Raw genomic sequence first — 13,712 nt, 5'->3', positions numbered from 1 at the left:
GGAGTGCATATAGGTTTACTTATATTTATTTTTTATTATTATTATCTTTTTTTTTGTATTTTCTGTGTGTGTGTGTGTGTGTGTGTGTGTGTGTGTGTGTGTGTGTGTCTTTCACACTATTTATTCTATTTTGTCTGATTTGCCTGCAAGGGATGGTGTATTTTTTCTGACCTTTTTTATTTATTTGTTTAACTTAAACTCAACATAACTTGGAAATCATAACTCATTTTTCTACCGTAGCGTCACATATTTGTGGGTAAAACACAGTATCTGTATCTGAGCTAACTTAGCATTTTCTCTTCATGATAGGTGGGCATTGTGGGTGGAGGTGAAACATATTATTGGTTAATATTACTTTGCCCGGTGGGGTGCTGGAGCCCACCGCGACCCAGAAGGATAAGCGGTTTAGATGATGGATGGATGGATTACTTTGCCCCATCCCCACCCACTGGTGCGCAGTGACATTTTTTGCCCCACCCACTGGTGCGCAGTGACATTTTTTGCCCCACCCACTAGTGCACAATGACAATCAAAAACTGGAAAATGTTTTAGACGCTGGGCGAGTCACTGTGCTTTGGTGGAAGGTTTGCGAAAAACAAGACAATTTAAAGTGCACTTCACACCAAGGCCAAAAAGCTGGAATACAGGTCTGTGTGGTTATGTGGGAAAGTGGGAATGTAAGAGATGTAAGAAATATTCCATATGGGCCCTTTAATTAACAGCAAACTTTTCGTGCTCTGTATTTTAACACATTTTGTGTTGCATTGTGTTAAATATTTATTAAAAGTAACACAAAATGAAATGAAGTGTGACTCTTTTTGGTACATAGACACATGCAAATGGCATAAGTGGACCTCGGTCGAAAAAATGAAAGATAAGAAACACGTAGTATATGGGCCCTTTAATCTGATCAGTGCCCCAGGCTGCTGTACCTGATTTGCCTGCAGGGGGCGAGAGAGTGCCACTGTGGCAGTGCGCGTGCGTTGGCGCGAGCGCGTACGACGTGCTCTGTTTTTATTTCAGGCCAGTGGCGCGAGAGTGTGACTGTTGTCGTCATCATCATCAATAATAATAATAATAACATATTGGAAGTGTTTTTTGATCTGATGGAGGACCGGGACTCGGCGCGTGGCCGCGAGTCGGAGGCGGGAGTGCGCAACACGTTCTGCTCTAACGGCGGCAGCGGCGGCGAGGAGGAGGAGCACGAGGCCGCAAGTGAATCCGGGGGCTCGAGTGCGCCGCGGCCCGGCGACGGAGCCACCCTCGGCGGCGGCAGAGAGCAGGAGGTGTCGGTGGAGATTGGCGAGACGTATTTGTGTCAGCGCGCTGACAAAACCTGGCGTGAGTAGAAATAACCGATTAAATGCCGGTGTTAAACCAAATCAGTGTCCGTTAAGTAACCACAGGTTTAGTGTGTTTATCTAGCTTCATCTTTTTCTGTTTGTAAACACATCGCGTCAGCTTCTCGTTCCAGTTTTCCCGTTCCACCTTAAATGGTGCGCCAGAAAACCAGCTTTATCCTCACATCGTCTTTATTGTCTTGCTGAGAACAGCAGCGCGTTAATAAATCCATATAAAGGCCCAAAAGTAGCTGGATTGCTTCTACTCTCTGCACTTCCATTCAAAATACCCAGTAAACAGTGCGAGGCGTTACCTTGAATGGGACTTAAAGGGGAGCTCCACCGACTTTTGAAAAATTCTGTATTCTTAAACAGTTGGGATGTAAACAAAGCCATTCAGAGTGGCTTCTGTGAGAGTCGTCCACAGTGGTGGTGATAGGAACCAGACGTCTGAAGAGTTTAATGCCTCTAAAAGCCCCATTACACTGCCTGATGCCCAAGACGTTGTCCTGTGATAGTTTTGGAGTTAACCTTTGGGCTACAATGCACTTGTGGTTTTGGATAGTAAATAAAATGGCTATATTTGTGTTGTAGAGATTGTGATTGTTCCTGTCACCACCACTGTAAAGATATCTGGTTGGTAAGTTTCTCTGCAGTGAACCATTTCAAACCAAACCACTCTGAGTGACTTTGTTTACATCTCAGCACTTGAATTACGTGTTTTGAAAGATTGGTGGAATTCCCCTCTAAATATGGATACTACTGACTTACTACTGTGTAACAGTTTTCAAATGTTAACATTATAATGTAGTTAGTTAATCTACCATAACTTTCTACTTTAGCTTACATTGACATTAGGTAACAGTACTGCATAGCAACTCCTATCACTATGAAATTCAAATTCAGTATTTTGTGCATATGAAATATATAGCACAGATTCACACTTTTATTCAAAATATTAAGGAGAAAGAGGAACTATAGAGTTTTATTTGTCCACGAATCTAATAGTGAAAGTGCTGCTTCTGAGTGACAGCTTTAAAGGGGAATTCTACCAATTTTTTTTGAAAAATTTGCTTAATTAAATGGCCAAAATGTGAACAAAATTGTTCAGAATGGTTTGACATGAAACTTGCTTTCCTAGAGACCCTACCAAATCAGAATTGTGTAACATGATGGTAATAGGAACCAGATGTCTGAAGCCTCTTGAAGCTCCCACACGAAAACGTTATTACGTGAAACGGTATGTAAAAATCCATACGTGCTGATGAGATACATGTAGGGTGTTGTACAGTGATATAGAATACTTAATTTTTCATATCACTATTTATCCTAAATTCCATAAAATTGGGAAGACACTGATTATTTTAGATAGTAAACAAAATGGATATTTCTGTGTTGTAGATGTTATGACGTCTGGTTCCTATCACCACCACTGTAAAGAAACTTGCTAAGTTTCTCTACAATGAGCCATTTCTTATCAAACCAATTGAATTATGCAGAAAGTTTGAAAAATCAACGGAATGCCCCTTAACATAGAGTTTCAGTTAAGTTTTATGTAATTTATCTGTTTTTGTCTGAAATGGAGCGCATACACTGTAACCCATGTCCTCTTAACCATCGTCCTGAGAGAGACGTTTAGGTTCTTTTTACTGGAGAACATTAGTTTAGTTCATCTGTTTATCCGTAGAAAGTGACGCCTGCATGTTGATAGCAATGAATCATTTTAAAATCTAAATATCACAGTATAATGATGGACTTTTCTGTTCTCCACTTTTAGATTTGAGTGGTCGTATTTTTTGAAAATACAGTGAAATAACATATAAAAATGACTTAAAGCTTTTTACTACTTGTGGATAGTGACCAGTCTTGTTAGCATGGTGCCCTGTTAACATTTTAAGCTGTTGCACTGGATTTTAGCTTCTGTGTTTGTTAGTTTAATTCTCTTTACTAATTTTACTCACTTAATCTTTCTTTCTCCCTGTAGACTCTGCTGAGGTTATCCAGTCCAGGCTAAATGAGCAGGAAGGCAGAGAGGAGTTCTATGTGCACTATGTTGGGTGTAAGTGGTTTTATATGCTCAGTACTTTCTGCTGCTGTAGTTGTCCACCATACAGCTACAGTAATTAGCCTAAAAGTGTCCCCAGCCTTGCGTGTGGACGCCCGAAACAGTCATTTAATTATGTTAAACACGCTTTATGATATCATTAGACCAGGACATGAAAGCTGCAAGGATAAAAGACTGGTTCTCTATTTTCTTCCACCCCTGAACAGTTAACAGACGGCTGGATGAGTGGGTCGGAAAGGGACGTCTGGCGTTGACCAAAACCGTGAAGGATGCAGTGAGGAAAAGTGTGGAAGAAGGTGGGGGAGGAGAGCTCGGGGACCAGCCGGAGAGGAAGATCACCCGGAACCAGAAACGCAAACACGACGAGATCAACCATGTTCAGAAGGTAGCCACAAGTAAAACTCTGTTCAGTGTTGTTAATATCCTCAGAGGTTCTCAGTGACTTTTCTCTAGAAGTACACTCTCAGTAATGATGTCTTAAAGGGCCCATATCATGGAAAACCAACAACTTCTCTCTCTCTTTTTTAGTATGGAAGGCCTTTAATGCTTAGCCGTGATATTGTGACCAAAAAAAACACGTTTACATGGTTTTCAAGGGCTCTGCCAATGGGAGGCCCCAAATCTGGACATACAAGCATATTCATAACAGGAATTACTGCACACATTACAGCCAACTATGCCCTATGTTTATTTACGTCTGCCTATTCAGCCTGCAGTGTAACTCGGCCGCTTTACTCTGGACTGCTTTTTGAATGAGGCACAATACAGGGTGGCCAAACAGAACAGAGCTCAGGCTTAAAGGCACAGTAACAAAAACAAACAGCCTGTTTAATTCTAAGGGATAGAGATTGGAAAATGGTCATGTAGAAATGACTTTTTTGGTGCATAAATTGGGGGCAGTTGTGGGCTGGAGGTTAGGGAACCAGCCTTTTGACCGGAAGGACGTCGGTTCGATCCCCTGAGCCGACAGTACGTGACTTAGGTGCCCTTGAGCAAAGCAACTAACCCCCGTCTGCTCCCCAGGCGCTGCGGATAGGGCTGCCCACTGCTCCGGGCAAGTGTGCTCACTGCCCCCTTGTGTGTGTGTGCATTCACTAGTGTTTATGTGGCCTTTCACTGCACGGATGGGTTAAATGCGGAGGTGAAATTTCCCCGTTGCGGGACTAATAATGGTCACTTAAACTTAATCATAATCTTAAACAACACAAGCATCTTAAGTGGTTTTGTGGGAAAAAAGTTAAACAAAAAAAATGTAGCATATGGGCTTTTTAATTAACAACAGACTTTTTATGTTCTGTATTTAGCACGTTTTCTGTCTTATTGTATTAAATGTGTGTTAAATGTAACACAAAATGTGTTTTCATCAACTGTCAACACAGGTTTAATTGAACATGCTGTGAAATGTGGTGCCCTTAAGTGGACACAGACGTCCCTGATATGACACAGATGTAATCTGTATTTTTCATTCAACAAAATTTCCATCCAATGTTCCAATGTTTTCTTCTTCAGACGTACGCAGAGATGGACCCAACTACAGCAGCCCTGGAGAAAGAGCATGAAGCGGTAAGAGAGAAGCAGTGCTCGTTTTATATGCACTAAAGAACTAACTTCTCCAGACTGAACATCATTTTAATAATTACACAACTACAGATTCCTTAATTGCAAAGTACACATTAAATTTTGTCATAGGTCTCCATCTTATTGCGAAATTATTTTGCATTATGTTATTTTTACTCTGCCTCTTAGTCAACTGGAAATCAAAATCGCCCCTTTTTTTGCATTGTTACTTTGTCTCTGGTCATATTAAGTAAGATTGAGTAAAATCACAGATTTTATTTATAGATGTTGTGTTCTTACATTAAATGACTTCTCTTTTTTTAATTACATCACCAGCGGGTGGCAAGAGTGATGTTGACCAATAATATCACTCCTTCTTACCTCTGCCTGACATTAAGAGAAAACAATTAGCTAACATGGCTCTCTGGTGCCGTGTTTGACGTGGAAATGCATTGAGTTTTTCACACTGGCTTTGAACCGTCTGCCTCCAGATCACCAAAGTGAAATATGTGGACAAGATCCAGATTGGAAATTTCGAGATCGATGCCTGGTACTTCTCTCCCTTTCCTGACGACTATGGAAAACAGCCCAAGCTTTGGATTTGTGAATACTGCCTGAAGTACATGAAATACGAGAAGACCTTCAGATACCACCTGGTCAGTACAGAGCGATGCTTTTGTAGTACAGTTGAGAAACCACAGGGGGTGCTGTGCATCCCTATCAGATACATTTTAAGGGCCCATATCCTCCATTTCCTTTGTTTTTGTTTTCTTCCCTGAGGCCCACTTATGATGTTTGCGTTGTTTATATACCAACAACAGTTTTTATAAGACCATTTCCCAACATCAACATCAACAACTCTTTATTCCTTGGATTTAATCTGGATTTCTTTGTTACTTTGCCTTTAAAACATATGTAAATGACTGCTCATCTGATTGGTTGCCCTGTACTTTGCCTCATTCTAAAAATAGTTACTGTGAATGGGTGGGGCTAAACTGCTGTAGGCTTAATGGGTGGATGTTCTTAAAGGTGTTGGTTTTGTGACGTCACAAAAAATTGACCGGTTTTGTGGACGGTTTTGCAGCTTAGTTTTCATGTATGGACAGAGTGAACAGTACGTTTTGAAACAGTGCATGCGTTTACATGTAATCCGATCAACGTGTTTACATGCACTTGAGTAATCAGATAATGGGAAACTCTAGGTCTACATGAGTCAGACAGTAATCAGATTTCTGCTTTTCAACCAGCCAATAAACTCACAGAAGAAGACGAGACGTAAACGTAATGTAAAACTCAAACTTCATGCTGCGGCTTTTTTTAAAAACATCGCACCACTTTAGCTGAAAATATGAACAGACATCATCTAGAAGATAAAGAATATTTAAATACTTAATTTCTTCATGCATGTATTTGGTTTCAGTGTCGCTTCAAAAGTGTTTTGCTGCGTCTCGCGGCAACGCTGCTCGCTTATTTCCGGTACTGCAGTCTGTTTTCGCACATGTGCAGATTGAGAAATTCAAAAGATATCAGAATAAGAGTTTCACACTGAGAAATCTGATTACTGAGCTAAAATCCAGCCTCTTTATCAGATTTCTTAATCAGATTTCTAGACCTTACTTTGATCTAAGAAATCAGAGTGTGCTGTTTACATGACCATTTGAATAATCAGATAACTGCAGAAATCCAATTGTGATCAGATTACTGAGTGCATGTAAACACACCTACTGTTTACATGCTGTATCAAACTCTTTTTTTTTTTTAAAAGGGATGGAAAAATCAGTTATTGCTGATAAGCCAGTAACATCATCTGTCATTCACCGTTCGTACATCATATAATCTGTTTTATTTATTACTTTTTTTTTCCTTCTCCTCTTGTTTTACAGACACAGTGTCAATGGCGGCAGCCCCCCGGAAAGGAGATTTATCGCAGAGGCAATATTTCAGTGTACGAGGTGGATGGACGAGATCATAAGGTGACCATTCAAATTAACATACAGTCCACACCTCACATATAGGTCACTTCAAAGAGGTTAAACACTAATAGGCTGTAAGAGGCGCTTTAAGGGGGGGGGGGTTACATAAGAGAAGTAGCTGTGATTATTCTTCTCCAACTCAGCTTGACTTAAAGCAGAAGTGTGAATATGATAGTTTTCCATTCAAACTGATGACTGATATGTCTCTGTGCTCTGCCTGCAGCTCTACTGTCAGAACTTGTGTCTACTGGCCAAGCTCTTCCTGGATCACAAAACACTTTACTTTGACGTGGAACCATTTATCTTTTATATCCTCACAGAGGTCAACAGACAGGGGGCACACATTGTGGGTTACTTCTCCAAGGTGAGGAATCTCTGTTGAATTTTTTTTCATTACATTTTTCCAAATACATTATTTCTGTTTTGTGTGTGTTTGTTTCCTTTTGCATGTGTGTTTTTGTGTTTCAGTAGTGAATTACATGGTGTGCAGATTTTTGTGTCCAAGTCTGTTTTTTCCCAATTAAATAATTAAATAAATACACTACAATTAACATTAATCTACAGTGCTGCGTTCATGTGAATTTTCATTGCATCAAAATAAAATTTATTTTAAGCATTTTTGTTTCCCAGAGCATAAAAATGTCAGGTGGTGCGACCATCCAACCAAATACACAGTTTAAACGAACCATTAAAAAGGATAAATCAGTCATGTAAAATTCGTCAGATTGACATGGTTCTATTTTAAACTTTAAGTATCATAACATGTTGCAAAATATGGCAGCTTTAAAAGTTTTCAACTAATAGAAAAACTTTTATCCGTGAACTTGATTTCCTCAAATGTCAAGCACCACATCTGACAATAAAGGACTTTTATTCTGACATGCTTTTAAGAAAGAATGGGCAGGGTTTTGCATGGTAAAGACCCTAAGTGACCTTCATGAGGCAAGTATTAAAGGTTACCAAACCATGTAGTGTGATCTCAGAAAAATGTGTTCATGTATTAAAGTAGGGAAAATGTTCTTTTCGTCATTTTATGGGATATGAAATCGTTGTTTAAAATAAAACAAATGTTAATAAATTAGACTTTTCCCTGTTGATTGTAATTTTCATCCATTTAAAAATATGTTTTTATCAACATGTGGTTTTGCCACCTGACATTTTCTGGGTGATAAAATCGATAATCTTGTTTCAAAATGTATTCATACCATTATAAAAGCTACAGAGCAAATACCAACCCAGTGAATAGATTCTGGAGGATTAAAGCGCACATCATATACATTTTAATAGCCTTATTTGTCATTGACCCTCATGTGTTTTTCATGAACAGGAGAAGGAGTCTCCCGATGGGAATAATGTTGCGTGCATCCTCACACTTCCTCCGTACCAGCGCAGAGGATATGGAAAATTCCTCATTGCGTTCAGTAAGTTAGAGCTTCTGCTTTTACAGTCTAAACTGCAACACAGATATGACGCCATCTGATTCACTGTGCGGATAATATGAGTGCAGTTTATTTTCATAACTCATAACTGACTCATAACAGTTCATAACTGACTAAATGCATTTGTTTATGTATTTTCTTGTTTGCGTTTTTTCTCTTACAGGTTATGAGTTGTCAAAGTTGGAGAATACAGTGGGCTCTCCAGAGAAGCCTCTGTCAGACTTGGGGAAGCTGAGCTATAGAAGCTACTGGTCGTGGGTACTGCTGGAGATTCTGCGAGACTTCAGAGGAACACTGTCCATCAAAGATCTCAGGTAGACAGTGTTCGAGCACATACTGATATTGCATGCACCCTCCAAAAAACTTATGTAAAAGATTTACATCCATATACACGAAAACTTTCGTAGCTATTGATTCCTGTACACCGGTAAATGCACTATAGGTAAAATAGTATTTAGAAACCTGTTCTTCCAACATTTCTGACGAAATAATAGAGGATTAATAAAGCGTATTAAAAGAGAGGGCTTCCCAGGTGGTACAGTGCTGGCTCTGTCATCAGGAGATGGCGAGTTTGATCCCCTGCCAATGCCACAGCCGTCCATAGTCGTAGTCCAGTGTTATGAGACCACTTTGGTCATCTTATAGCTGACACTTGGCCTGTGGCTGCACCAACATGTCCCATTCCACTCCCAGTGACTTTTATGGAGTTTACATGGCTGCATGTGTGAACATTGGATGTCAAAGCAAACCTTTTACCTTGAGTGCATAGCCCTAGTTATATTAATCATGTTTCATCATATCGTTTAAAAGACCAAATTCTTTTTCCTGTAATCTTCTAATCCTCTGACTTTTGCCCCACCTTTAAAACATCTGAGTTTTGATTACATCACCATGCACCAGCGGGCGGAGACAAATAATAATAAAGGGCCCATATCCTTCATTTTTCTTGTTTTTTATTGTTTTCTATGAGCTTATGGCGTTGTGAGTTTGTCACAAATTGCCATAAATTTATTTTTTACATGATAATTTTCCAGCCTCTCCTTTCCTCTTAGAATTAAACAGGCTGTTTTTTTTACTGTGCCTTTAATACTGATATATGTATATACAACAAAGCTGATTGGCTGTCTTATATTGTACCTCACAGTGTGGAAGGGGCGGGGCTCTTTACAGACTCCAGCTGTATGAATGTTTTCTTACTTATGAGCGCTGAAAACGTCTCTATAATCACGTACACCTGTTAAAACTAGTCACTGAATGCTGTTTGTTACGTCCACAGTCAAATGACGAGCATCACGCAGAGCGACATAATCAGCACGCTGCAGTCTCTGAACATGGTCAAGTACTGGAAGGGCCAGCATGTGATCTGCGTCACCCCCAAACTCGTGGAGGAACATCTGAAAAGTGCACAGTACAAAAAGCCACCCATCACAGGTAACAGCTGAAATCAGCTGATCACACGATTTTGTCTAGTAAATCCTGAACAGTCGTATTTGTCTAATTCACCCTAAAAAGATTTGTTTCCATTAAAAAAGTCATGCATTTTTGGGTTGACATGAACCTGAGCATGAGGATCGCATGATCTCCGTTATAGAGTGAACACAGTTTCCATATTTCATCACAGGGAGCACTGCAGTGGCTGCATGTTCCAACTAGTGTTTGTGTGTATGCTATCATATGCAGAAGTTTGGCCACCCCTGTCAAATGACATTTTGTTGATTTTCTAAGCAAAAGTAAGTGAACACATTCTCTTCAGAGAACACATTTTCTGCTCATTTAAATGCACAGTTACTGTGTTTGTTTGTTTGTTTTTTGGCTTTTAATTTAATGTATTGAACGAAAAATAAAACATAAGTTGCCTGTGCAAAAGTGATATTTTTGGGGGTTTTTTTCAACATGTTAAAATCACCAAAAAATAAAAATTGTGCACTAAAATTTGCAGAAAAATTTCGTTCTTTATAGAGGATGTGTTACTGAATTGTCTCTTAAGAAAATCAGTAAAATGTGTAAATTGGGGGTGTTTGAACTTTTGCTTACATCTGTATTTTGTATATATCTTTGTTTATTAGGGATGTTACAATACAGTATATGTTAGATTGGGGCTAGCGTTTTAGCTTGGGGGTAGAGTGTTAGATCCAAACACTACACTCTGTGTGTGTGTGTGTGTGTGTGTGTGTATGTATGTGTGTGTGTATATATATAAATAAATACACATACACACAGTGGAGGCTCTTGAGGGGAACTGGAGCTTTTCCTGTTTGCTGTTGCTTTTGTTAGTTAGCTGCTTGTCCAGCGTAGTCTGCCGAAGGTGCTGAAGGTATTGCTTTAAAAGCTCTATTTAAACAAGTTGCGGGTTCTATCATAGCAGCATACAGCGCACCGCAGCTGGGCTTCAGTCTGCACTACTATGGGTAGGTCAAAGTAGGAAAATGCCTGAACGGATTTTGGAGAAATTCGTTTTTAATTTAGTGTGTTAACTTGACAGCTGCCGGACACGCTTCTCTGCTCAGTGTAGTTCAAGTACAAGCTATGATGACCTGTAAAGCTCTTCTTTGAGTCTCTACATAAATGCATTTGCACAGAAATATTTACTCAGCCTTGAGTATCCACTTTTTAAATGCCTCAATGTGGCTTCAAACTTTTAAAATGTCACAGACCAGGAGTCGGCAACCCAAATGTTAAGAAGAGCCATTTGTCCTTCCAACAGAAATCAGTCCGCCTTAGGTGCCACAACATTTTATGTCCATTTATATAAGTAATGTTTTACCATCTTGGCTGTAAACAGTCTCAGTATGTGCTAATGTCTGAGTGTAGCCTAAAAAATATAAATGAAAAACACAGGCCCCCTCTGCTCTGCTTTAAGCTTCAGCTCAACTATAACTGCTTTTCTTGCATCTCTGCCCGGAAACTTTTCCTCAAAAGTAGAACACCTTCTTGTAAAATGTCTCTCAATGTTCGACTTTTTATGAGGCTGAAGTCGCCTCTCATTCTCCAGCTCCTTGGTCGAATTTTCCCGTTCCACCTTAAATGGTGCCTAAGGCACCAGAATGCCGCACCATTTAAGGTGGAACAGGAAAATTCCAAAGAGAATCTTGGGGAATGAGAAACTGACTTCAGCCTTATGACTTTTTAGTGTTCAACAGTTCCTCGTTGCAGATTAAACGTATCAGGAAACCAGCTGGAGTGATTATAAATGCAAATAAGTCCGTTCTTCTCCAAATTATTAATGTTCATCTTGAATCTTTTTCTGCCTTTTCGTTAGCTACTAGCTAGGCGAGATTGTCTGCGTTGCTATGGTGACCATCAGTCACTAAGAGCGCCAACCTTCAGGGTTAAAGGGTGAATTAGCAGTTCTACATTAACTCCAGTGTTTAAGACCATTTATTGTTAAACTGTGTTGAACGATCAGCAGAGCTTTATTTTACTGCAAAGGAGGATTATTTTATTTTTACCTACAAATCTAGGTAAACAGGTCAGTAAAAGGTCAGTGAAAGAGCCGCATGTTGCCGGTCAGATCTAGACAAAATGAAAGCATCTCTTGCCTTTATCCTGTATATAAATGAATGCAGTGTCCCTCTGTTTTCTTTTCTTCTCTCTACAGTGGACACATTGTGTCTCAAATGGGCTCCACCTAAACACAAGCAAGCCAAGTTCTCCAAGAAATGAGGGCCGTCAGAATGGAGGAGATGTTCAGACTGGATAAGGGCGAAACGTCCGAGACTGATTAGTAAACAGCACCTCGTGTTCTGTTTAAAGTGTTGAAGAGGAAAGATGTAAGACTGTACAGTGTTTTCTTTTTTAAATAAATGAGAATAGTGATATTCACTTTTCTTTTCATACCTTACGTCTGGTCAGTCTGTTACTCTCTGCGCTCCCTATACCTGGATTACCTTTAGACTTCACCTGCGCCGGTTAATGTAAGAGCTCTAAAATGCCTCAAACGCTGTGCTGAATTATTCATTTGACAATATGGAATTACCTATTGCTCAGGTAGCGGCTGGCAGGTGTGAGGTGAAAGGTGATGCTTCAACGGTGACTAAAGTGGAAGGAACATTTGCAAACATATAAGAAAAGAAGTTTCAAAGCTGTACAACCCCTTTAAAGGTTTGTCTTGTACAAGAACATGGCTATAAGTGATACCTTGGTCTCTTAGGCAAATTATGTCATGACTGAATCTAAGAACAAATGAGCTTTTGTGTTTGTTTTCCTGCAGTAAGTCTTGATTGACTGCTCAGGGTTGGTAATACAGCTGATATTACACCTGTATTAGAAACTATCCTTTTTGTGTCTGCAGTAGTTGGATATATATGAGCTCTTTGCATTTGTGAACACATTTCTTAGAAATGCATCAATATGTACATATTTCACTGCTTTTAATAAAGAGGTTTGTAAAAATATGTGTATATCTGAATGAATAAAAATCCCACAACAGCAGTAATACATACTCTACTGTAGAAAGGTCAGAGACCACTCCTAGTTGTTTACATAATTTCCTGTCAAAACAGCCAAACAAGTTATTTTTCAGGAGATGTAAGATTGTATAAGAAAAAGACAAAGTCATAGGTAAAAAAGCAGGAGTATCCAAAACTGGAGATCAATAAAAATGGGCCTCCTAACAACCACCTGGAAGACCTGGTGGACACCAAAACTGCCCCCATCAGATAAACAGCACTTAAAGCTTTCATCTCTGAGAGAGAGGAGAAAATCAAGCTGCTTCAGATCTGAAAACATCCACAGGTGTTTCTGTCCATCCTTCCACTGTGAGAAGACGACTCAGCGCTGTGGGTCTGAAAGGATGTGTAGCTGTTAAGAAGCTTCACTGAGAAAAGGAGACGGACACATCAAACAAAGAAGCTGAACAATGGACTGACCACCCCAGAGTCCAGACCTCAGCATCACTGAATGTGTTTGATTACTTCAGAAAATGATGAACCAACTTCTAAGACTGACCTTTGGAGGTGTGTCTGCAGATTTCTCGAGTCTCCTGAAAAGAAAAGAAGCTGTAATAAAGGCATCGAGTGACTCACTGAATACAAAAGGAAGATACCGAGAAAAAGAAGTTATCGAGGCTACTGTGTCATTTTCTGTTAAAGGAACATCATGAAGAAAAATAATTCTCACTTTTTTACAGTTTGACAGTTTGATGTAGTTTATAGATGCTGCTGAAATTTCATAACATGCTGTTTACTCAGTCCATACATGAAAACTAAGCTGCAAAAACAGCCTTTTTTGAATTCATTTGGTTTTTTTTTTGTAGTGTCACAAAAATAAACACATTTACACACATCCAGCCTACAGAAGTTATAGTGTTTCAAGGCACAGCCTGTTTAATTCCATTGGA

General features: G+C 39.5%; 1 protein-coding gene across 1 annotated transcript; it reads left to right on the top strand.

Annotated features, from left to right (window-relative positions):
- Positions 1–905: 905 nt before the first annotated feature.
- On the top strand, positions 906–12,215 carry kat8 (K(lysine) acetyltransferase 8; the record flags this gene model as incomplete). The annotated part of the gene is made up of 11 exons (XM_036560761.1): positions 906–1,341; positions 3,325–3,399; positions 3,612–3,790; positions 4,915–4,968; positions 5,454–5,618; positions 6,846–6,935; positions 7,159–7,299; positions 8,263–8,356; positions 8,538–8,688; positions 9,651–9,805; positions 11,973–12,215. Coding segments are annotated over 11 exons (1,605 nt in total), but the record flags the coding sequence as incomplete, so codon positions are not given.
- Positions 12,216–13,712: the final 1,497 nt, after the last annotated feature.

The sequence above is a fragment of the Colossoma macropomum genome, unplaced genomic scaffold, assembly GCF_904425465.1.
Source record: "Colossoma macropomum unplaced genomic scaffold, Colossoma_macropomum, whole genome shotgun sequence".
NCBI classification, from domain to species: Eukaryota; Metazoa; Chordata; class Actinopteri; order Characiformes; family Serrasalmidae; genus Colossoma; species Colossoma macropomum.
This window is presented reverse-complemented; position numbering and strand designations above follow the sequence as displayed.